General features: G+C 41.9%; 1 protein-coding gene across 6 annotated transcripts in view; it reads right to left on the bottom strand.

Annotated features, from left to right (window-relative positions):
• LOC118398408 (bromo adjacent homology domain-containing 1 protein-like) overlaps positions 1-27114 on the bottom strand; it is a 91079-nt gene that overhangs the window by 11924 nt on the left and 52041 nt on the right. The window contains exons 3-5 of one of the 6 annotated variants that reach the window (XM_052470736.1): positions 13985-14064; positions 13724-13815; positions 13190-13379 (exon numbers count right to left, since the gene is read on the bottom strand). The exons of the other annotated variants lie outside the window; for them this stretch is intronic. Coding sequence (XP_052326696.1) covers positions 13190-13379; positions 13724-13815; positions 13985-14064 — 362 coding nt within the window. Of the gene's footprint in view, positions 1-13189; positions 13380-13723; positions 13816-13984; positions 14065-27114 lie in introns of those variants that run through there. 6 annotated transcript variants of the gene reach the window in all.

Raw genomic sequence — 27114 nt, 5'->3', positions numbered from 1 at the left:
TGAATTTTGGCCCATTCCTCCTGACAGAGCTGGTGTAACTGAGTCAGGTTTGTAGGCCTCTTTGCTCACACGCTTTTTCAGTTCTGCCCACAAATGTTCTATAGGATTGAGGTCAGGGCTTTCTGATGGCCACTCCAATACCTTGACTTTGTTGTCCTTAAGCCATCTTGCCACAACTTTGGAAGTATGCTTGGGGTCATTGTCCATTTGGAAGATCCATTTGCGACCAAGCTTTAACTGACTGACTGATGTCTTGAGAAGTTGCTTCAATATATCCACATAATTTTCCTTCCTCATTATGCCATCCATTTTGCGAAGTGCACTAGTCCCTCCTGCAGCAAAGCACCCCCACAACATGATGCTGCCACCCCGTGCTTCACGGTTGGGATGGTGGTATTCGGCTTGCAAGCCTCCCCCTTTTTCCTCCGAACATAACAATGGTCATTATGGCCAAACAGTTCTATTTTTGTTTCATCAGACCAGAGGACATTTCTCCAAAAATATCTTTGTCCCCATGTGCAGTTGCAAACCATAGTCTGGCTTTTTCATGGCGGTTTTGGAGCAGTGGTTTCTTCCTTGCTGAGCGGCCTTTCAGGTTATGACGATATAGGACTCGTTTTACTGTGGGTATAGATACTTTTGTACCTGTTTCCTCCAGCATCTTCACAAGACCCTTTGCTGTTGTTCTGGGATTGATTTGCACTTCTCACACCAAAGTACGTTCATCTCTAGGAGATGAGCGGTATGACAGCTGCGTGGTCCCACAGTGTTTATACTTGCGTACTATTGTTTGTACAGATGAACGTGGTACCTTCAGGCTTTTGGAAATGACTCCCAAGGATGAACCAGACTTGTGGAGGTCTACAATTTTTTTTTCTGAGGTCTTGGCTGATTTCTTTTGATTTTCCCATGATGTCAAGCTAAGAGGGGGGCTGCATCTTGGGTCCCCCACGGGCCTGGGACCAGTGGCTTCAGCCCCGGCAAGCCTCTGCATTAACCTGGCCCTGAGGATTGCAGGCGCTCCAGGAGTACAGTACTGATCATCATTTGGCTATTTGGCTGCTGTCCCATTTCACAGACACCGGTGCAAAAATAATGGGCCAGTGTTTCAGAAATACCCGTGACGATTTCTGGTCCCAGTCCATCCTTGCTGCTTGACATGCTCCGGAACTTTGGTGACTACAAAGTATACATTTTTTTTAAACCTCCCACTTTGGGCTGTATGTGTCAATGGGTAGGCTGCATACATGTATAAATCAGCAGAATTACTGTCTTATCTCTATTAGCCATGAAATCCCTAGTTTGAAAGCAAGTGTTTTTCTGGAAGCTGTGATGTGCCATTTCCTTTACATTTTCCCCCCACGTAGGCCAGCCCCCTATTTCAATTTGATTTCTGGCCAATGAGCTTTAGCCACTCGTCATTTGAGCGACAGCTAGCACGATGCACACACAGCAAACCGAGAGAGCCATGACGTATCTGACACCAATTCTCGGGGACCACTTTTGGCTCACGAGCGCTACTTTTTAAAGAACTACTGGCTAAAAAGTAAACAAAAGTACCAAATACTCTTTTTAATGTTTGAAGTGTAAAAACAAATGTGAAAGCCTGCTGGAGTTGTTGAGTTGTCAGATGGAGGATCACATCGTTGATGTGGTGTGCTGTGCTAGCGTCTGGCCACTCAGAGCACTGGACATTCCTAATGCTATGAGCTGGGATAAGCAACGTACAAAGACGGGCCGAGGAAAGAGAGAAGGCCAAAGCCTGTGTCCTGAACCTGTAGTATAACTACTGACACCTTGTTGGTTGCAACCAACATAATGTATGCCATGAGCTAAGATGACAGGTTAGTAATTTGAACGCAAAACTAACAATGAACACACACCAGAATCCGATTAAAAGACAGACCACCATTTTCTTTTCTCACAAAGGACTTAAATCTTTATAAATAGTCTGTCAATGGTACATTAAATCAGCAGGGATACTAGAATTCTTCCCAAGAATCCAAGAGATTTTCAGAGAGCATGACAGTGACACGATTATCCGATACACACATCCCTCTCTCTACTCCAAAAATATCTAGACTTTTAGATCATTGTTAAATATATCAAAATATATGCCGACATTTAGCAGTAATACAGAAGAACACAAAAAGCCGAGTTTCCGGCATTTGTCCGGTGATTTGTTTCGATTGGTTGGAGAAAGAACACATCCTGGGTCAGCGAGAAGTGGAATGGTGGATATCAGAGGTCAGGAATGTCTGACCCATGTCACCATGGAAACAATACGTACACTTGACATATCATGACTATGCCCCAATAGCCCAAACACAATATACCATCTCCTTTCCAATAGGCTTATAAATGTTTGACAAAGAGAGACATATGACAATATAATCCTATATAATTCCCCCCTCATCAGTGACCTAAACAAAAGGAGATGAGGAAAGGAAACGTTAAAGAGCTTTGTGACGTAGTCAGGGTGTGCTGTTCTGAAGTTGTCAGTAGGACACCAGATCTGCCTATGTGTCGCCCTCTAGGGGCCCAGTACTGTAATTACACATCTGGGAGTAAAGCCATAGTGGGTCAAGACTGTATCTCAACCCTCTCATCTGAATCTCCCCATATGAAAACAACGTGACATCCAAGTCCAAATCCCAAATGACTTAAATGCTCATTTATGACATCACAGAAAATATCAGCAGCAAAACCCCACAAGACAGAACACATCCGCAGAAGGACAAGGTTCACCTGCCCTAGGTCAGGACACCTGGTGTAGAGTGACTCAGTCCTCTAACTGGACAGATCAATGAAGCGAGGGTTACCTGTTAAAATGGCAACTTCCCAGACGTCAAACCCTAAGGTCAGCCAGGACGGCTACAGGTAGACGTTTCACTCCTTCAACCACAGATCTAGGATCAGCTTAAGAGTCATCCTACACTCTCAATCATAACCTTAAAGGGGATGAGGAGATACAGTATCTGATCCTGGATCAATGGTTAGAGTGTAACTTCTACCTTTCCTAACTTTGTGTCAGGATGTGGTTTGGCCTTCTTCACCCCTGAGGCCAAGTTCCATCTCTAGATAGTAAGTAGCTCTGGTGCCAATCTGTTTCTGCGGTTGCCAACCTGGCCTTGCCACTAGCATTGTTACAGAAACAGCAGTGTACACGGCTAACTACAAACAAATGACTTCAACCTCTGTGTAGTAATTCATCTCCATTCAATCATTTCATCTTGAAAACTCAGAAATGACTAATACAAAGAAACCAATCATTTTTTAATATATATATATATTTTTTTATATTTTCCAAATAAGTTCAATTGAAATCTTTATATATTGTATTGTTCACCCCATTCAAATATTGCTTAAAATTTTTTTTTTTTTAGATAAACATCAGCCGGGTCGTTCCACAAATGGGTGCCTTTTTTGCGTCCCTTTGATATTTTAAATTGATATGATGCACGAACATTGAATCTTAAGTCTATTATATTAAATGCAGTGCCCTTAATTTAGACCTTAAGGAGAATTCAATAAATCCGATTTTTTCCCCCCCATATGAATATCAACCCTGTCACTTCTAGGACGATTTCAACCCACTTTAATCCAAACATTTCTCCAATTTTCACCATCATTGTAAAGCTCTAGATATGTTTGTTGCTTTGACAAAAGTCCTTTCTGAAGATTATTGATTTAAATGTGAGTAGTGATTCATTTACATATGTCCCGCATTTTAAGGTAAAACCCTGTTACGTGCATTGAACTCATGTTTTTAATATGGTGAAACTATTCCTTTTTAAATATTATTATTAAATACTAAACATCTAATAGTCAAATCATAGTGTAAAAGCAGGTGAGGCGGTTCTAGTTGTTTTGGGCCATTTTGTGAGCATAACACATCGACCCTGTTACCCATAGATAGACAGGCTAGAAACTCCCCTTTTTCCCAGCTGTCATTCCCCCTGTCACGAGGGAATCGCTGGCTGATTTAAGATGAAATCGTCAACTCTATTTAGCTGGTATTTATCTAATATTCATTTATACATTCCAATGAATCCTAAGAAACTAAAATGTAATTAATAGGTAACTAACTAATATTCTACCATGCAAATTCAAAGTAAATACCAGATAAATACTGGACTGTAAAATAACGTGTAACGAATATCTCTCAGGTAGGGACCTCAGATATCTTGTTCCAACACTTCTAGTCAGAAATGAATCAAAACGTAACCTAACCCTTCCCATTTTTATTTCTGTTCTTACTGGTTTTTGGTCAAATTTCAACTTCTGACTTGTGATTCAAATCCAAAACTAATCTAAAATAAAAAATAAAAAATTCCCCTTCCTCGATTTACACATACATTTGTCAAAAATAGTCCCTTGCATATGCCATTTTGAGAAAATGACATAAAATATTTTCGACAAGGAGAAATTGTAAAGTAGGAGAATATATATAACTTTTTTATTTTTTAAACAATCTGAGCACCAATAGGAAGAACATGCCTATTGATCATTTTTCAATTTAAACTTTATATATGATTTTTCATATACAAGCTTTGTTTAGTCGCTATTTTGGGGTATGATTCATACTGTTAGAATGGAGAAAGTTTAAGATGGCTTTTGGGTATTATTCAAAACTTTGCAGATTAGGACAGCAATAGAACAGAAAGCAATCCAAGGTGCTCTTTCCTATTAAAAAGTACCAACTCAGTCAGACACTGCCGTTTGTCTAAGACTAAACGTGACAGACACACTTCTGCAGAAGGTTACAAGGCAATTTGAATGATTGTGGTAAAAAAAAACACACAAAAAAACCAACACATCTCAATAACGTGTATCAATAAAGAGCATTTTTCAGAGATTCCAACCCAAACCTCTGAGACATCACATTACATCATTCCGCACAGCGAGTTACACCTGAACCACCTGGACAGTGTGGATAAATACCAATAATCCCATTGTGGACCCACGATCTACAGGAATGATTTATCAGCGTACACATTATTTCATTAGATGGATATGACAGGTAACATATAGACCAGAGCCAACCGTCCTCCTGGAGAGCTACTGGGAATGCAGGATTCTACTAATCAGCTGTTAGAGCAGGGCTGGAGCGAAAGCCTGCATACACAGTAGCTCGCTAAGAGTAAGGTAGTCCACCCCTGAAGTGACACATAGATAGTATGCTGGCGGATGTCTCTAATAGTAAAACACATGAAGTAGTTATGCATTGATAAAGTTGCCATGGCACAGCCTTAGTTTCCATTCTCTACTAAGCACACATACAGTAATAATACACAGTATTGTCTCCCGTTATAATATATTTGTAGCTGAACACAAATCAGAACACAATCATAGATAGACGTTCTAATTAAGGAATGGATTAGTGCAATCTAACAAGGGAGGGAAGGAGACGAGAGGAGGGAGGAGAAGACTAGGAGAAGGAGGAAAGGGGTGGTGCCCTGCTTTAACATCCTTTGGTTTATCTTGGAGAGGGCGGAGCTTCGAAGGGTGGAAAAGGACAGGGAATAGAATTAGAATGAGTAGAATGGAAAAAACTTTCCACTACATGTAGATCAGCGGCCATATTGGATGTCCCATGTTGGGATGTTGAATGAATTGATGCTTATCACTTGGAATCCATGAGAATTGTCAGTGTTCTACACAAACAACAATGGCAAGATGTGTTTTGTCGCACATATTGGCTGGGCCAGGTGAAATCCATATGGATTTTGTCTGTGGATTTTGACTTTGTCCATTCTACTCATCCAATTTCTATGGGGTGAGACGAGCTGCCTTAAGCCCTACCTTCAAGTCACAAGGCAAGTTATGGGGGAACAATAGTGTGTCGTTCAGGAGGGCACAATATTACAGAAAGTTAAGATAGACATGTATAATAAGCAATGGTGTCTGCAATACCTTAGAATTCCAATTGAACATTTTGGAAAATGTCACCCTTTTGAACACTCTAGAGAGGTGGGCACTGACATCCTCAACAATCCTCCTTTTGATAGACCAATGCAGAGCCGGAGAGGTAGGGGGGGGGGGGTCTCAAATGACCCTATTCTCCATATAGTGCACGGTCTTCCACCAAAGCCCTATACAGTTCTCTACTAAGTAGTGCACTACATGGGAAACAGGGTATGATTTGAGAAGGTTAGTGTGTTGTGTTCTGTTCTCACAAAGCAAGAGAGAGAATGGTGAGTAATTCCACTTCAGTGTTTCCCTTAGGATTTTTTTCCCAGCAGTGGTGGCAAAGTTAGCGTGGGCGGCGGGGGGGCTGGCTTGGTAGGCGTGTCCAATGGTGTGGATTCCGACCAAACATTTTAGAGCCCTTCCTCTTGGCCGCATAATGCTGTTTTAAAACACATTTCCTGCAATTCTACAGATTTTGGCATGCGGCCGAGAGAACATTTTACAGTTTTAAAGCTAGTAAAGTAGTGTTTCCTGTGTTCTTAAGCCAGGGGTAGGCAACTACACTTTGCAACGGGACATTTTTGTCCAAGCAGATGGTCGGGGAGCTTGGAATATATTTATAATAATTTGTACACTGCAAATTGGCCTTGATTACATTGAGACATGATCACGTCGCTTTTTATTGGTGGATAGGATAGGGTAAGTAAGGGTAGGTAATCCTTCTCCCCCCCCAACAAGATTTAGATGCAAGTGGCTGTTCCACTGGTTGTCATAAGGTGTATGCACCAATTTGTAAGTCGCTCTGGACAAGAGCGTCTGCTAAATGACTTAAATGTAAATGTAAATGGAATACTTGGGGAAAATATTTACTAACTTAAAGTAATTTTTTTGCTAAATTCCTGGTGATTTTGAAGTCCTTTTTGATCAAAAACGTAAAAATATGCAGATCCTGTAGCTGACCCCTGTCTTATGCTATCTGAGTGACTTAAACATTATAACAAAATCAATGGGGCACCATGACATTTTTAAAAAAAAAATTCCCTGACTGTCTATATTTTATTCTGGTGGTTGTTAGTTTATTTATTTATATATATATATATATATATATATATATGGCTCCATTATCTATTCTACATACTTTTTTATCTAGTTTTAGTCGTTTACGGTTTACACAGAAAACGTTTCACCATCCCAATTTTTATATTTAGTGGCGGCAGGGTAGCCTAGTGGTTAGAGCGTTGGACTAGTAACCGGAAGGTTGCAACTTCAAACCCCCGAGCTGACAAGGTTCTGCCCCTGAACAGGCAGTTAACATTGAAAATTGAAAATAAGAATTTGTTCTTAACTGACTTGCCTGGTTAAATAAAGGTGTAAAAAAAGAAAAAATATTTACAGTACCAGTCAAAAATTTGGACACACACGACCAGCTCTAGGAAGAAATTCTGAAATGTTTTGCTACCCTCTGTGCCTCGATACACAGGTGGACTCCAAGTTGTAGAAACATCTCAGGGATGATCAATGGATAAAGGATTCACCTGAGCTTATGTAAATCAGGTATTTCTTTTTTTGATGGTTTTAAATGAGCAAAAATGTCTAAAAACCTGTTTTCACTTTGTCATTATGGTGTATTGTGTGTAGATTGATGAGGATTTGTATTTATTTAATACATTAGAATAAGTCTGTAACTGAACAAAATGTGGCAAAAGGGAAGGGGCCTGAATACTTTCCGAATGCACTGTATGCCTTGATGGCAGCTTTGCACACTCTTGGCATTCTCTCAACCAACTTCACCTGGAATGCTTTTTCAACAGTCTTGAAGGAGTTCTCACATAGCTGAATACTTCGGGATGTTGGATTTCTAGGCAGAGTTCCTCTGTCCAGTGTTCTTTTACCCATCTTAATATTTTATTTTTATTGGCCAGTCTGAGATATGTCTTTTTCTTTGCAACTTTGCTTAGAAGGCCAGCATCCCAGAGTCGCTTCTTCACTGTTGACATTGAGACTGGTGTTTTGTGGGTACTATTTAATGAAGCTTCCAGTTGAGGACTTGTGAGGCGTCTGTTTCTCAAACTAGACACCCTAATGTACTTGTCCTCTTGCTAAGTTGTGCACTGGGGCCTCCCACTCCTCTTTCTATTCTATTCAGTTTTCAGCTGTGCTAACATAATTGCAAAAGGGTTTTCTAATGATCAACTAGCCTTTTCAAATGATACACTTAAATTAGCTAACACAACATGCTAATGGAACAGAGTGATGGTTGCTGATAATGGGCCTCTGTACACCTATGTAGATATTCCATAAAAAATCAGCTGTTTCCAGCTACAATAGTCATTTACAACATGAACAATGTCTACTGTATTTCTGATCAATTTGATGTTATTTTAAATGGACAAAAAAATGTGCTTTTCTTTCAAAAACAAGGACATTTCTAAGTGACCCCAATCTTTTGAATGGTAGTTTGTGTGTGTTTATATATATATATATATATATATATATATATATATATATGCATATCGGAATCGGATGATATTAGCTAAAAATGCCAACATCGGCCCAATGTACAAAACCGATGTCAAAGCTGACGTGCATACCATTATAACATAGGAAGATGATGTAATGACGCCACGAAAAATACAGCTCTACACAGAACAAAAGTAGAAAAATACTAAGAGCACACTTCCAACAACTAAACAAGTTCAAGTCGAGCAGTCATTTGAAACAGTAAGAACATTTCAGCAAGACAACTCCAAGGTGAAACCCATTAACACCAAGATAATGGAATTCATTGCCCTTGACAATCAACCGTTCACTGTCGTGGATGATGTTTGCTTTCGCCAACTGATCGAGCACCTCGAGCCCCAGTACACACTACCAAGAATGCGCTGTGTTTCAGATGTTGCCCTACCGGAGTTACACAGTATTTTTGAAACGCACTTCCCTGAGCTACTTGCTATGGGCATCACTGCTATTAGCTTCACGACTAAAATTTGGACCAGCGATGTCAGCCCCATGAGCATGCTAAGTCCGACAGCACAGTGGGTTGATGAGGATTTCGTACTGAGGAAAGCCGTATTGCATGCTGAAGAATGTGCTGGTTCTCATACTGCTGCTGCCATTTCAATGGCATTTGAGAAAATGTTAGCAGCAGATGTGATACCCTCTGTCATGGCATTGAAACACCTGCTCAACAAAACTGCCGACAGACCGTGGGGTAAAAACTTGCGAAAGTACTCTACAAAAGGCTGTGAACAAGTGATTTGGTGGCATTCTCTCTGAGCCTCTTTACTGTGTCTCCACCATGCTCAATGCTAGGTACAAGGATCACTACTTCTTTAACAGGCATTCTCTCTGAGCCTCTTTACTGTGTCTCCACCATGCTCAATGCTAGGTACAAGGATCACTACTTCTTTAACAGGCATTCTCTCTGAGCCTCTTTACTGTGTCGCCACCATGCTCAATGCTAGGTACAAGGATCACTACTTCTTTAACAGGCATTCTCTCTGAGCCTCTTTACTGTGTCTCCACCATGCTCAATGCTAGGTACAAGGATCACTACTTCTTTAACAGGCATTCTCTCTGAGCCTCTTTACTGTGTCGCCACCATGCTCAATGCTAGGTACAAGGATCACTACTTCTTTAACAGGCATTCTCTCTGAGCCTCTTTACTGTGTCGCCACCATGCTCAATGCTAGGTACAAGGATCACTACTTCTTTAACAGGCATTCTCTCTGAGCCTCTTTACTGTGTCTCCACCATGCTCAATGCTAGGTACAAGGATCACTACTTCTTTAACAGGCATTCTCTCTGAGCCTCTTTACTGTGTCTCCACCATGCTCAATGCTAGGTACAAGGATCACTACTTCTTTAACAGGCATTCTCTCTGAGCCTCTTTACTGTGTCTCCACCATGCTCAATGCTAGGTACAAGGATCACTACTTCTTTAACAGGCATTCTCTCTGAGCCTCTTTACTGTGTCGCCACCATGCTCAATGCTAGGTACAAGGACCACTACTTCTTTAACAGGCATTCTCTCTGAGCCTCTTTACTGTGTCGCCACCATGCTCGATGCTATGTACAAGGACCACTACTTCTTTAACAGGCATTCTCTCTGAGCCTCTTTACTGTGTCGCCACCATGCTCAATGCTAGGTACAAGGATCACTACTTCTTTAACAGGCATTCTCTCTGAGCCTCTTTACTGTGTCGCCACCATGCTCAATGCTAGGTACAAGGACCACTACTTCTTTAACAGGCATTCTCTCTGAGCCTCTTTACTGTGTCGCCACCATGCTCGATGCTATGTACAAGGACCACTACTTCGTTGCAGACAAGAAACGGTTTACGTGAAATGTTAGACACAGCTGGACAAGATGGAAACAGACACAGTGACAGTCGCACCGAGGACGAGAGGCCACAGACAGACAGAGCTGGACAAGATGGAAACAGACACAGTGACAGTCGCACCGAGGACGAGAGGCCACAGACAGACAGAGCTGGACAAGATGGAAACAGACACAGTGACAGTCGCACCGAGGACGAGAGGCCACAGACAGACAGAGCTGGACAAGATGGAAACAGACACAGTGACAGTCGCACCGAGGACGAGAGGCCACAGACAGACAGAGCTGGACAAGATGGAAACAGACACAGTGACAGTCGCACCGAGGACGAGAGGCCACAGACAGACAGAGCTGGACAAGATGGAAACAGACACAGTGACAGTCACACCGAGGACGAGAGGCCACAGACAGACAGAGCTGGACAAGATGGAAACAGACACAGTGACAGTCACACCGAGGACGAGAGGCCACGGACAGACAGAGCTGGACAAGATGGAAACACAGTGACAGTCGCACCGATGACGAGAGGCCACAGACAGACAGAGCTAAAAACCTCACTGCTTGACATGTATGATGAAATCCTGGTCAAGACTAAACAAATTAACTATGAAACAGCACAGCAAGTAAGTGAAAGAAATAGGTTTTGATTATGTTTTACTGGTAATGGGGACATACAGTGGCTTGCGAAAGTATTCACCCCCTTCGCACTTTTCCTAGTTTGTTTTCTTACAACCTGGAATTAAAATAGATTTTTGGGGGGTTTGTATCATTTGATCTACACAACATGCCTACCACTTTGAAGATGCAAAATATTTTTTTTATTGTGAAACAAACAAGAAAGAAGGTAAAAAAACAGAAAACTTTAGTGTACATAACTATTCACCCCCCTTCTGAAGTTACAGCTGCAAGTACTTTCTCTATAAGCTTGGCACATCTAGCCACTGGGATTTTTGCACATTCTTCAAGGAAAAACTGCTCCAGCTCCTTCAAGTAGGATGGGTTCCTGCTGGTGTACAGCAATCTTTAAGTCATACCACAGATTCTCAATTGGATTGAGGTCTGGGCTTTGACTAGGCCATTCCAAGACATTTAAATGTTTTCCCTTAAACCACTCAAGTGTTGCTTTAGCAGTATGCTTAGGGTCATTGTCCTGCTGGAAGGTGAATCTCCATCCCAGTCTCAAATCTCTGGAAGCCTGAAACAGGTTTCCCTCAAGAATTTCCCTGTATTTAGCACCATCCATCATTCCTTAAATTCTGACCAGTTTCCCAGTCCCTGCCGATGAAAAACATCCCCACAGCATGATGCTGCTACCACCATGCTTCACTGTGGGGATGGTGTTCTCAGGGTGCTGAGAGGTGTTGGGTTTGCGCCAGACATTTTACTTTATGGGCAAAAAGCTCAATATTAGTCTCATCTGACCAGAGTACCTTCTCCAATATGTTTGGGGAGTCTCCCACACGCCTTTTGGTGAACACCAAACATGTTTGCTTATGTTTTCCTTTAAGCAATGGCTTTTTTCTGGCCACTCGGCTTGAAGTGGTCCTATGGACAGATACTCCAATCTCCGCTGTGGAGCTTCAGGGTTATCTTTGGTCTCTTTGTTGCCTCTCTGATTAATGCCCCCCTTGCCTGGTCTGTGAGTTTTGGTGGGTGGCACTCTCTTGGCAGGTTTGTTGTGGTGCCATATTCTTAACATTTTTTAATAAGGGATTTAATGGTGCTCCGTGGGATATTCAAAGTTTCATATTTTTATATCCAAACCCTGGTCTGTACTTCTCCACAACTTTGTCCCTGACCTGTTTGGAGAGCTCCTTGGTCTTCACGGTGCCGCTTGCTTATTTGAGCTGTTCTTGCCATAATATTGACTTGGTCTTTTACCAAATAGGGCTATCTTTTGCATATCACCCCTACCTTGTCACAACACAACTGATTGGCTCAAACGCATTAAGGAAAGAAATTCCACAAATTAACTTTTATCAAGGCACACCTGTTAATTGAAATGCATTCCAGGTGACTACCTCATGAAGCTGGTTGACAGAATGCCAAGAGTGTGCAAAGTTGTCATCAAGGCAAAGGGTGGCTACTTTGAAGAATCTCAAATATATTTTGATTTGTTAAACACTTTTTTTGGTTACTACATGATTCCATGTGTTATTTCATAGTTATGATGTCTTCACTATTATTCTACAATGTAGAAAATAGTACAAATAAAGAAAAACCCTTGAATGAGTAGGTGTGTCCAAACTTTTGACTGGCACTTTATATACTTTCTTGGCGGCCACGATTTACCACAGGGGAAATATAGCGGAAACACTGCGATCCTTTGTGAACCTGCACTGAACACATACCCACCCACTACGTCACTCTCTGACACACGGCAGGGATATAAAACCTCAGTGTGTGTGTGCCCTCACGATCACAGCTGCCTCAGAGACAAACACAAATGAAGAAGAACGTTGTCATTACGTCAGGCTCTAACATCAAAACAATGCCGTGATAAGCCCAGTGTCACTCTGCTATAACAGCTCCTCTTCTTGTTAGGTCACCAACACGGCTGTTGATGCACATGGTATAGCGGGACATGGGGACCAGGACCATTAACTCTTTAAGTGGTGTGGAGGAACAGATCTCTGTGAAAGAATCCACCTCTCCCTTCTCCAAGCCGGTATAGTTCTCCAGTTGAGGGAGCCAAAACTTCAGCTCCCTAGCTACAGTTGTAAAGGGGGCTAAGGTACCCACTCAGATATCAGTGGTCCCCCTTCGATACTTGATCCTTCAGTCTCCGTCCAGCTGACCCGAGTGCCTATCAGGGGTCAAGGGTCAATCAGGGGTCCCACCAAAACACTTCAGGGGTTCCCCCTCTCATCCTTCAGCCCCATGTGTAGGAGTGTGTTTGCTCCACTAGGGGTGTGTTTGCGTGTCCTCTGCTGCCCCCTACTGCAGGTTCTTGAGGATGCGTCCGTATCGGAAGTCGTAGACGTGGCGGCAGAGGTACACTAGTTCAGGGTTGATGTTGGCAGGAACCTGGCGGTGGTCGGGGGGGTTGAAGTCCGAGGTGCAGGGGACCACTCTGGCAGTGCCAGGGGGCGCACCCTCTTCACGCCGCTTCACCAAGGCACAAAATCTATATATGGAAAATGAAAGTGAGTTTTAAATGCACATTTCTTCTCTTTCTTTCTTTACTTTATACCTCAAGTCAATTGACCATGCTACAGTGAGGTGTCTCTCCCTTAGAGCACTTCTAATGTCAGTGATGTGTAATATTACTCGCTAAAGAATGCCTAGTTTCACCTACAGTGTTAATTATGGATACATGGTGTGTGTGTGTGTGTGTGTGTGTGTGTGTGTGTGTGTGTGTGTGTGTGTGTGTGTGTGTGTGTGTGTGTGTGTGTGTGTGTGTGTGTGTGTGTGTGTGTGTGTGTGTGTGTGTGTGTGTGTGTGTGTGTGTGTGTGTGTGTGGTTTCTTACCTACAGTATTGTGCTAGTGGGAGAACATAGCATCTATCTTCGATGCAGGCCACACTGTTCTCGTCTTGATGCCGAGAGGCAAAAATCTCTTTCTGAATGGTGAGAAACAGACATACAATTATCAATCGCCACACAATCAAAGGTAATGAGATGAGATGGAAGAGAGGAAGCCACTTCAGACTACTGAGATGAAGGAAAAGAAGAGATGAGGAGAGGCCTCTTTAGACTACTGAGATTGAGCCATAGTTGAGTTGTCCTCACCTCACAGTGCATACTGGAGTCTTGGCCTCCCTGTGTGTGTTCAGGTCGATAGTACCAGAACAGGCTCATCATCAGCTCTCCTGAGGAGGGGAAACACACACACACGGTCAACACACACAGGCGAGCAAACACACACACACACACACAGACACAACCACAGAGGAACAAAGGTACAGCTTTGCCAACCAACAGCACACACACAAAAAATACGATCAGTCTCTCACCAGACAGATATAAGCAGCATTTCAGACAAACAATGGTCCTCGAATAACACCACAGCCAGCAGACACAAACAACCATTCACAGCCTACAACAACCACACACACACACACCCCAGCTAGCACATTTGGTTCCTTGGAAGTTGTGGGAACGTATGTTTTTGGTTTCACATTGGTTGTGGGAACAAATTCAAACATTTCCTGACTGGTAAAACTGAACGTTTTTTTGAACATTCTAAGAACAGAATAGAACACTTCGCCTGTTCTGGGAATATTTCATTTTAGGTTGCAGGGATGTTCCCAGAAACTTTTACTCTGGTTCCTTGAAAGTTTTCCTGGGAGGTTTTATTATAGGTTATATGGAGGTTTTTGAATGACTTCTTTAAAACTTTCACTGAATGTTTCAATAAGACTTCCAATAACACTAGTAGCTTATTTTGGGTGAACATTTTGAATGCCAAGCAGATAGGACACATGGAAATGAATTTCCTTAAGCATTCATCATGCAAACACATGTTTTATTGTGTCAAGGCCTCAGTGAGATTTGAAACTATAATCTTCTGTTCCCTATCCATGGAATTAGCCCACTGCACCACCAGGATGGAGCTAGCACGCCATGTTTTTTTTTCACACATACAAAGCTGGTCATTACAGTATATTCAAACAGACCCAATGGCAGAGGAAACAAGCACTCGTTAAGATCAGATGTGGTGAATTAGTGGGCGCGGCCAACACACCTGGGAACTTAACAAGATAGAGGACAGAGAGTTTTGTTGATACTGAGAACGGAATGTATGTTTTTAAATAGCATTCTTAGAACATATTCACAACATTACTAAAGTTGTCTTGTTGTTTTTATGGACAGTTTTCTTAATTTTCTTGGAACAATTTGAGAACATGACCATAAAATACAACCATGAGGAAACCTGTAGGAAATGTTATGCTGAAGTACTGAAATTCCCAAAGAAGAACATTGTTTCTTAACATTCTTAACTATTTGAGAACATTCCCAATGTCAAACCAGTTGGAGAATGTTTGTAGAACATTACCAAAATTGAAATGAAATGTAACCATGTTTGTACTTTTAGGAAACGTTCTGTTAAAGTGATGAAATAACAATACATACTTTTTTTGGGGGGGGCTAAGTTCCTTAAATGAACTGGGAATGTTCCAAAGCCAAGCAACTATCCTGCACCATTCCCAGAAAGTTGCAGGAAGGTTATAGGCTAAATAAACATAGGACAACCACGCTCTCACCAACCTCTAAGAACCACGGTTCTCAGAATCTTGTGCTAGCTGGGACTAGGGTTGGAAACTTTCCGGTAAATTTCCTGAATTTTTCCGAAAATTTTCCATGGAAAGTTAAGCTCGGGAATTTAGCTTAAATTCATCAGAAAAGTTAACATAACAGTGAACCTTTTTTTTGTGGGATACACAAGGCAATTCTAGGTCTTGTGGCATATTTTGGTTCAACTTTCCCCAACTCAATAGAATTGCAACCCTCTGCATGCACACTGATTTCTTCCATCACATGTGCAGTGCACACTTCCATCACATGTACAGTGATTTCTTCCATCACACGTGTAGTGCACTCTTACATCACATGTACAGCTGATTCTCAAGATATTGCACACTTATGAGATGCTATTGAGCTCACACTACTACACTGTCTGAGCCAAGGACTACAAGCTGTCTAGTAAGTTTTGATTACAATACTGGGTGGAGTGAATATATTTTATATGACATACATGATTTTTTGTTAACTAGTAAATAGTAGCCTACAGCAAAGTGTGTTTAACATGCATCTTACAAAGCAGTTGTTTAATCTAACTGCTTAACTATTTATCTGAACATTGAATTGTATTTGGGTTTTTTTTACTCATTTTTTTCAGAATCTTAACAGGAAAATGCCACGGGCACTATCTGATGTGTGGAGACAGTTCACTGCAGCTAATGTAGAAGGAAAAGCTGTGTACATTTGCAAATACTGTGCTAAATCATATGTGAAGAATGCAACAAAGATGCAGAATCATCTGGCCAATTGAGAAATGACAATGAACGTCTTGCTCGAGCTGTGTAATGCAACTGGTTCACCTTTGATGCTCACAGGCAATGTGTATTGGAATAGATTTCTGAATGTTCTTCGCCCAGCATACACCCCTCCAACCAGACATGCTTTATCTACTCATTTGCTGGATGCAGAGTTCAACAGAGTTCAAGTGAAGGTCAAGCAAATCATAGAGAAAGCAGACTGTATTGCAATCATCTCTGATGGGTGGTCGAATGTTCGTGGGCAAGGAATAATTAACTACATCATCTCCACCCCTCAACCAGTATTCTACAAGAGCACAGACACAAGGGACAACAGACACACCGGTCTCTACATTGCAGATGAGCTGAAGGCAGTCATCAATGACCTTGGACCACAGAATGTATTTGCACTGGTGACAGACAATGCTGCGAACATGAAGGCTCCTTGGTCTAAAGTGGAGGAGTCCTACCGTCACATCACCCATTGGCTGTGCTGCTCATGCATTAAATCTGCTCCTCAAGGACATCATGGCACTGAAAACAATGGATACACTCTACAAGAGAGCCAAGGAAACGGTTAGATATGTGAAGGATTATCAAGTTATAGCAGCAATCTACCTCACCAAGCAAAGTGAGAAGAATAAGAGCACCACTTTGAAGCTGCCCAGCAACACCCGTTGGGGTGGTGTTGTCATCATGTTTGACAGTCTCCTGGAGGGGAAGGAGTCTCTCCAAGAAATGGCCATATCAGTCTGCTGATATGGATAGCCCCATCAAGAGGATCCTCCTGGATGATGTATTTTGGGAGAGAGTGGTAAGCAGCCTGAAACCTATAGCAGTAGCCATTGCATGGATTGAAGGAGACCATGCCATCCTGTCTGATGTTCAGACTCTGTTTGCAGATAAATGTAAGAGAAGAAATCCGTACGGCTCTGCCCACTTCACTGTTGCTCCAAGCAGAGGAAACTGCAGTTCTGAAATACATCAAAAAGTGTGAAGACTTCTGCCTGAAGCCCATACATGTTGGACCGCAAGTATGCTGGAAAGAGCATCCTGTCTGGTGTAGAGATCAACAAGGCCTATGGTGTCATCACTACTGTGTCTCGCCACCTTGGTTTGGATGAGGGAAAGGTTCTTGGCAGTTTAGCGAAGTACACTTCCAAGCGCTTTGGGGTGAAGATGCAATATGGCAGACGTGCCAACATATCTCATCGGCCACCTAGTGGAAGGGACTTCCAGTGCAACTGGTCCTTGTTTGGGAGCACACACACACCAAAGCACGCAACATGCTGACCAATACAAGGGTTTGAAAAATGGCCAGCTGGGCAAATTTGAGGCTTTTTGGGCCTGACAACAAGCCATCCTCAACAAGGTTGGAAAGTGACCGTGAAGATGAGGCCTCAGAGTCTGATGTTCAAGAGGTGGACATAGAGGAGGTCCAGAGAGAAGACATAGAAGCATGAGAGGAAGACAACCAAAGCTTTAGTTTCTAGACTATCATTTCACAGATTTATGTGGAAAACATTTTTGGGAGATGCGATGGATCATTGGGGATCATTCAATATTCCCTTTCTTTTGTTGTTCAGTGAAATCATCCCATGTGAAGAGTCAACTCATTTAATTGAAGTTCAATTCGTAACTAAATTGGAAGGATTTAATCATTTGCAATGATGTCTACTTATGATGAGGGAAAAGGTTTATGCTTCTGTCTCCATATGATATGGTAAATATATCCAATGCAAAAAAACATCTACATTTAAATGGTATTAATATTAATTTGCGTATACTTCTGTTAATTCCCATATATGTCCGTTAATTCCCATATATTCCCGTTAATTACCACGGAAAGTTTCCACCTCTGAATATTCCCCAAAATGTGCAACCCTAGCTGGGACACACACACAGCCAACTATTATACCCCAACAATAGGTTAGGACATCCTGCTATTTCTCTCTCACCAGATTTGGGATCCTCCCAGAGCGCCGATATCTTGGCGACGTAGGGCAGGGACTTCTTCCGGGGACCGGAGCGCAGCAGCACTGTGTCTCTGACACGTATTACTTCACTGTCTCTCTGTACTCCTTCATAACACTGCCTCAAAGCCGTCTCATCCTCCCCCTGAGACACACACAAGTACCACAAGCACACCGTCAAAACACGACACACTTATCTTTATTCTCCAGCTACTGGCTACATCAGAAGTTTTCTATCAGAGAAATGGACCCGTACTATCGGGATACTCAACAGCATTTAAGAAATATATTACCTTCAACAGTGTTATCTTGTGATCAAGCCATCAATGTTTTGTGATACTTGGCTTCCTAAGAATGTTACCTAACAATTTAGCAATTAGCAGGTTTGACATTTCAGTGGAAACACTACGACTATCAGCTTTTTGATAAGCGGTTTAGCAAAAAAAGATGTCCCGTATTATCGGAATAACATCCTCAGTTATTGGCCACCTTACTATTTTGCTCAATTACAAGATGTATCCATTTAATTTTGTTCAAAAAAGAGACACCAATCTCATATTCGAAGTGTTTACTAGATAGTTGACTAGTTGCCTTTTGTGGCCCCCCAAAAAATGACTTGCCTGAAATTCGTTAGCTATATTTCAGAGGCAAAAAGTTGGATATTAAATTATGTGTGGTCTGTCGCGGAGTCTAATTTTACAATATACAGCATGTCCGATATAAACTTTTTGAAAACTCTCAAAACCTAACTTACATAAATTGCAATGAAAATCGATGGTCAGCTAGTAAGAAGGGTGTCTTTACCATTATTTTCCAGTCCATTTAAATGTTGAGCTCGAGGTGATTTAATCCTCTAACCGCTAGCGAGTGTCTGAAGTTAGGCAGTCTCCGATGTTGGGGGAAATTTAGCTAGGAAGCTTGAGTTTTTACTCACCAAAGTAACAACTTAGTGTGGTCAAAGACTTAATAACTTAGTTGTAGTCATGATCTTGTAAACTATATCTACAAACAACTTATTTCTGGATATTACATTTACATTTTACATTTAAGTCATTTAGCAGACGCTCTTATCCAGAGCAATTTTTGAGAGCGACTTACAATATTCTCTAAACTACCCACAATGCACAATTTTTCAACGTCATATGGACCTTTGGCAGTGATTACAGCCTTGAGTCTTCTTGGGTATGATGCTACAAGCTTGGCACACCTGTATTTGTAGAGTTTCGCCCATTCTTCTCAGCAGATCCTCTCAAGCGCTGTCAGGATGGATGGGAGCGTCGCTGCACAGCTATTTTCAGGTCTCTCCAGAGATGTTCGATCGTGTTCAAGTCCGGGCTCTGGCTGGGCCACTAAAGGACACTCATAGACTTATTCCGAAGACACTCCTGCATTGTCTTGGCTGTGTGCTTAGGGTTGTTGTCCTGTTGGAAAATGAACCTTCGCCTCAGTCTGAGGTTCTGAGCATTCTGGAGCAGGTTTTCATCAAGGACCTCTCTGTGCTTTGCTCTTTTCATCTTTCCCTCGATCCTGACTAGTCTCCCAGTCCCTGCCGCTGAAAAACATCCCCACAGCATGATGCTGCCATCCCCATGCTTCACCGTAGGAATGGTGCCAGGTTTCCTCCGGACACAACGCTTGGCATTCAGGCCAAAAAGTTCAATATTGGTTTCATCAGACCAAAGAATCTCGTTTCTCATGGTCTGAGAGTCCTTTAGGTGCCTCTTGGCAAACTCCAAGTGGGCTGTCATAAGCCTTTTACTGAGGAGTGGCTTCCGTCTGACCACTCTACAATAAAGGCCTGGTTAGTGGAGTGCTGCAGAGATGGTTGTCCTTCTGGAAGGTTCTCCCATCTCCACAAAGGAACTCTAGAGCTCTGTCACAGTTACCATCGGTTTCACCTACCTGACCAAGGCCCTTCTCCCCCGATTGCTCAGTTGGGCAGGGTGGCTAGCTCTAGGAAGTCTTGGTGGTTCCAAACTTCTTCCATTTAAGAATGATGAAGGCCACTGTGTTCTTGGGGACCTTCAATGGGGACCCCAGATCTGTGCCTAGACACAATCCTGTCTCGGAGCCCTACGGACAATTCCTTCGACCTCATGGCTTGGTTTTTGCTCTGACATTCACTGTCAACTGTGGGACCTTATATAGACAGGTGTGTGCCTTTCCAAATCATGTCCAATAAATGTTTAATACATTATGGGCTATTGTGTGTAGATTGAAGAGGATTTTTTCCCTAATTCATTTTAGAATAAGGCTGTAACGTAACAAAATGTGGAGAAAGAGAAGGCGTCTGAATATTTTCCGAATACACTGTATCTATGAAAAGCTGAGATTCTCACAAACATGTTTTGCTCACAAGCTACACATGAGTCGTTACAAGGTAAGGAGTTTTTCAACATAGAAGATCGAAAATCCCAGGACATGGTGTCTATAATACTCACATAGCTACTGTCACAAATGCCAAACTCCACACAGTTGTCACTGAGTAGTAGGATATTCATTACCCAGTGAGCAAATCATTTATGTACTCACAGCATTCATTTAAAGTCATTTTTTGCTTTTTGCCTTTTCTGTTGTTGTTGTAACCTCTTGTCAATGAAGCTGTCAAATTGTTTTGTGTTATACTTGTAGCCCTGGTTGTCCTGAAAATAGAATGGTAAAACACTTCATTGTGAGGCTAAATATAAGGTCTGGACATGCAGACAAATGAAAGTTAGATAAATGAAATGCTGATTTTTGCTGGGGTCTCTTGGACTGATAGGGTTAACAACAATAAGCCAATTGAAAGCTATGGAATGGTCAGGTTGCCATGGTAGTATGAGGGAAGAAAATGATCAGTATCTCAACACATACACACACAAACTCTTGATCCAACCCACCGCAATGAACACTTCTTTCTCCGTGGGCACTCCTACAGGCAGCCACCCATTGGTGGCCCGTCGGCGGATCACCCTCTTCTGCTTGGTGGGGGACAGGCAGGTTGTCGGGGCTGGCTGTTTCTGCGACAGCCTGGTTCTCCCCATGGACAGATAACCGTTAGGTGGCTTGGTGCTCTGAGGGCACTCCCTGGCCAGCTTCAGTCTAGCATGGGGCACTCTGCGGTCAGACAGGGGGTGAGGAGATGGGGCTTGGCCTGGGTGGAGGAGGGGGTGGTGTGGAGGGGGCAACCCGAGAGTGGGAGGGAGGGGGAGACCAGGAGGGAGGGGCTGTGGTCACCTTTGGGGGAAGAGTAACCCTCTGGAAAGAGAAAGAGAGAGAAAGGGAGGAAGAGAAGCCCTGCTGAAAAAAACAGCATAGACCAGCATAAATTTGAAGCTGGTCCGACCAGCATGGTCTAACTGGTTCTACTGGCCGACCAGCATGGTCTAGCTGGTTATTCTGGCGGATCAGTCTTCATTGTGTTTTCGCTGGTGACCAGCAAAAGCTAAAGCAAAACCAGCATCATGTCACATTATGCGGGACTGAAAAGTGAGGTTTAACTCCTTTTGGAATCCAGCCAGAGTCCCACAATCTACATTCAGAATGACTGCCAGAGGTAGAAAAATGTGTAAATGAGACTACCTAAACCATCTAAACTGGGAAAACCATTTCGGGAACAAGTGCAATAAGTCAAACTAACAGATTGGACTAGTTGAGAAATAAGTACAGTACCAGTCAAAATTTTGGACACACCTATTTATTTAAGGGTTTTTCTTTCTTTTTTAAAACTTTATTCTACATAATAAAGTGAAGAATAAAGAATAAAGAATAATAAAGTGAAGACATCATCACTATGAAATAACACACATATGGAATCATGAAGTAATCAAAAAAGTGTTAAACAACTCAAAATATATTGTAGATTTTAGATTCTTCAAAGTAGCCACCCTTTGCCTTGATTACGGCTTTGTACACTCTTGGCATTCTCTCAACCAGATTCACATGGAATGCTTTTCCAACAGTCTTGAAGGAGTTCCCAGATAAGCTGAGCACTTGCTGGCTACTTTTCCTTCACTCTGCGGTCCAACTCATCCCAAACCATCTCAATTGGGTCGATTTCGGGGGATTGTGGAGGCAAGGTCATCTGATGCAGCACTCCATCACTCTCCTTATTGGTCAAATAGCCCCTACACAGCCTGGAGGTGTGTTGGGTCATTGTCCTGTTGAAAAACAAATGATAGCCCCACTAAGCGCAAACCAGATGGGATGGCAAATCGCTGCAGAATGCTGTGGTAGCCATGCTGCTTAAGTGTGCCTTGAATTCTAAATAAATCACTGAGTGTCACCAGCAAAGCACCCCCACACCGTCACACCTCCTCCTTCATGCTTCACGGTGGGAACCACACATACGGAGATCATCCGTTCACCTACTCTGCGTTTCACAAAGACAGCGGTTGGAACCAAAAATCTCATATTTGGACTCATCAGACCAAAAGACGAATTTCCACCGGTCTAATGTTCATTGCTCATGTTTCTTGGCCCAAGCAAGTCTCTTCTTCTTATTGTTGTCCTTTAGTAGTGGTTTCTTTGCAGCAATTCGACCATGAAGGTCTGATTCACACAGTGTTCTCTGAACAGTTGACGTTGAGATGTGTGTCATTCTCTGTGAAGCATTTATTTGGGCTGCAAATTCTGAGGCTGGTAACTAATGAACTCCTCCTCTGCAGCAGAGGTAATTCTGGTCCTCATGAGAGCCAGTTTCATCATAGCGCTTGACGGTTTTCGCGACTACACTTGAAGAAACTTTCTTGAAAAGTTCTTGAAATTTTACGCATTGACTGACCTTCATCTCTTAAAGTACTGATGGACTGTCGTTTCTCTTTGCTTATTTGAGGTGTTCTTGCCATAATATGGACTTGGTCTTTTACCAAATAGGGCTATCTTCTGTATACCACCCCTACCTTTTCACAACACAATTGATTGGCTCAAAAGCATTAAGGAAAGAAATTCCACAGATTAACTTTTAACAAGGCACACCTGTTAATTGAAATGCATTCCAGGTGACTACCTCATGAAGCTGGTTGAGAGAATGCCAAGAGTTTGCAAAGCTGTCGTCAAGCAAAGGGTGGCTATTTGAAGATTCTCAAATCTAAAATATATTATGATATATTAAACATATTTTGATATGGTTACTACATGATTTCATATGTGTTATTTAATAGAAAAGAGTACAAATAAAGAAAAACCCTTGAATGAGTAGGTGTGTCCAAACTTTTGACTGTTACTGTATCTTTGTGTAGCATAAGATAAATCAACTGATTAATGAATCAATCAATGTACATGCAAAACCACAGATACTGAAACAAACAATTCTGAAAAGCAAACTGCAATAGAGCATGCTGGGAAATATGATAATGATGGGTGTGGTTTTGCATACCAGCAAAATTCTAATAACTTGGGAGTCAACCTCACTTTGTACTGAACGTCTCGGTTGCCAGCGACCTGAATTTCCTGCTTCACCACTGGATCTGTGGGTATGATAAAGATTGTTAAATGATTGGAACCAATAGACATTCTATCACTTGTCCCTGTAGGGGAACCCTTTTGAGTGCCACGTAAAACCCTTTGATTTTTAGAACGCTCTCACAAGAAACACTTGTGGGTTCTTTGTTTTGTCCCTGTAGGGGAACCCATTTAGATTCTACGTACAGTGCCTTCAGAAAGTAGGCCTATTTACACCCCTTGACTTTTTCCACATTTTGTTGTGTTACAGCTTGAATTAAACATCTATTTAATTGAGATTTTGGGTCACTGGTCTACACACAATACCCCATAATGTCAAGTGGATTTTTTAAATTTAAATTTTTAAATTAAAAAAATAAAATAATAAACAATGAAAAGCTGAAATGTTTTTAATTTATTTGTTTTATTTGTATTTCACCTTTATTTAACCAGGTAGGCCAGTTGAGTACAAGTTCCCATTTACAACTGGGACCTGGCCAAGATAAAGCAAAGCAGTGTGACAAAAACTACAACACAGTGTTACACATAAACAAACGTACAGTCAATAACACAATAGAAAAAGTATATGTACAGTGTGTGCAAATGCAGAAGAAGAGTAGAGAGGTAGGCAATACATAGGCCATAGAGGCGAAATAATTCAAATTTAGCATTAACACTGGAGTGATAGATGTGCAAGATGATGATGTGCAAGTAGAGATACTGGGGTGCAAAAGAGCAAGAAGATAAATAACAGTATGGGGATGAGGTATTTGGGTGTGCTATTTACAGATTGGCTGTGTACAGGTACAGTGATCGGTAAGCTGCTCTGACAACTGATGCTTAAAGTTAGAGAGGGAGCAAATAAGTATTCAACCCCTTTGTTATGGCAAGCCTAAATAACTGAGTAAAGATGTGCTTAACAAGTCACATAATAAGTTGCATGGACTCAGTTGAGCAGTGAATTTCGAACACAGATTCAACCCCAAAGAAGAGCATCTATTGGAATATGGGTAAAAATAGAACAAGCAGACACTGACTATCTATTTGAGTATGGTGAAGTTATTAATTGCACTTTAGATGGTGCATCAATACACCCAGTCACTACAAAGGTACAGGCGTCCTTCCTAACTAAGTTGGCGGAGAGGAAGAAAACTGCTTGTGGATTTCACCATGAGGCCAGTGGTGACTTTAAAACAGCTACAGAGTTTAATGGCTGTGATAGGAGAAAACTGAGGATGGATCAACAACATTGTAGTTACTCTACAATACTAAACTAAATTACAGAGTGAAAGGCACTAAAGTAAAACTGCAAAAAATGTGGCAAAGAAATTCACTTCATGTCCTGAATACAAAGCGTTATGTTTGGGGAAAATCCAACACAACACGTCACTGAGTGCCAATCTTCATATTTTCAATTACAGTGGTGGCTGCATCGTGTTATGGGTATGCTTCTCATCTGCAAGGACTATGGAGTTTTTTTTAGGATAAAAAGAACCGGAATAGAGCTAAGCAAATCCTAAAGGAGAAACTGGTTCAGACTGAATTCCAACAGACACTGTGACAAATTCACCTTTCAGCAGGACAATAACCTAAAACACAAGGCCAAATCTACACTGGAGTTGCTTACCAAGACAACATTGAATGTTCCTGAGTGGCATAGTTACAGTTTTTAATTAAATTGGCTTAAAACTCTAATGCAAGACTTGAAAATGGCTTTCTAGCAATGATCAACAACCAACTTAACAGAGCTTTAAGAATATTTAAAAGAATGTGCAAATATTGTACATTCCAGGTGTGCAAAGCTCTCAGAGGCTTACCCAGAAAGGCTCACAGCTGTAATCGCTGCCAATGGTGCTTCTATAAAGTATAGACTCAGGGGTGTGAATACTTACAGTTGAAGTCCCTGGAAGCCTGTGTTTCAGACATAAGGAAGTGGATGGTGGCAAATTTTCTATTTTTAAACTTGGACAAAATAGAGATGCTTGTTCTAGGTCCCAAGAAACAAAGAGATCTTCTGTTGAATCTAACAATTAATCTTGATGGTTGTACAGTCGTCTCAAATAAAACTGTGAAGGACCTCGGCGTTACTCTGGACCCTGATCTCTCTTTTGAAGAACATATCAAGACTGTTTCAAGGACAGCTTTTTTCCATCTACGTAACATTGTACAAATCAGAAACTGTCCAAAACAATCTGGATCTGTCCAAAAATGATGCAGAAAAATGTATCCATGCTTTTGTCACATCTACTGCAATGCTTTAAAGTACTTTCCTGCTACTCGGATAAAGCACTAAATAAACTTCAGTTAGTGCTAAACACGGCTGCTAGAATCTTGACAAGAACCAAAAAATGTGATCATATTACTCCAGCACTAGCCTCTCTACACTGGCTTCCTGTTAAGGCGAGGGCTGATTTCAAGGATTTACTGCTAACCTACAAAGCTTTACATTGGCTTGCTCCTACCCATCTTTCCAATTTGGTCCTGCAATTACATACCTACATGTACACTACGGTCACAAGACGCAGGCCTCCTTATTGTCCATAGAATTTCTAAGCAAACAGCTGGAGGCAGGGCTTTCTCCTATCGAGCTCCATTTTTATAGAATGGTCTGCCTATCCATGTGAGAGAAACAGACTCGGTCGCTGGCTTACTGGTGCTCTTCCATGCCGTCCCTAGGAGGGGTGTGTCACTTGAGTGGGTTGAGTCACTGACGTGATCTTGCTGTCCGGGTTGCCCCCCCTGACTATACTCAGCCTTGTCTCAGGGTAAGTTGGTGGTTGAAGATATCCCTCTAGTGGTGTGGGGGCTGTGCTTTGGCAAAGTGGGTGGGGTTATATCCTGCCTGGTTGGCCCTGTCCGGGGGTATCGCCGGACGGGGCCACAGTGTCTCCCGACCCCTCCTGTCTCAGCCTCCAGTATTTAATGCTGCAGTAGTTTATGTGTCGGGGGGCTAGGATCAGTCTGTTATATCTTTTGATTTTCCCATGATGTCAAGCAAAGAGGCACTGAGTTTGAAGGTAGGCCTTGAAATACATCCAAAGGTACACCTGTAATTGACTAAAATTATGTCAATTAGCCTAACAGAAGCTTCTAAAGCCATGACATCATTTTCTGGAATTTTCTAAACTGTTTAAAGGCACCGTCAACTTAGTATTTTGTAAACTTCTGACCCACTGGAATTGTGATACAGTGAATTATAAGTGAAATAATCTGTCTGTAAACAATTGCTGGAAGAATTACTTGTGTCATGCACAAAGTAGATGTCCTAACCGATTTGCCAAAACTATAGTTTGTAAACAAGGCATTTGTGGAGTGGTTGAAAAACGAGTTTTAATGACTCCAACCTAAGTGCATCTATTTCTGTATTTCATTTTTTACTGAATTTGCAAATAATAATAATAATAATAATAATAATCATGTTATTATGGGGTATTCTGTGTAGATGGGTGAGAAAAATATAAATTTAATCCCTTTTGAATTCAACTGT

This window comes from Oncorhynchus keta, chromosome 19, assembly GCF_023373465.1.
Source record: "Oncorhynchus keta strain PuntledgeMale-10-30-2019 chromosome 19, Oket_V2, whole genome shotgun sequence".
In the NCBI taxonomy this organism is placed as follows: Eukaryota; Metazoa; Chordata; class Actinopteri; order Salmoniformes; family Salmonidae; genus Oncorhynchus; species Oncorhynchus keta.
This window is presented reverse-complemented; position numbering and strand designations above follow the sequence as displayed.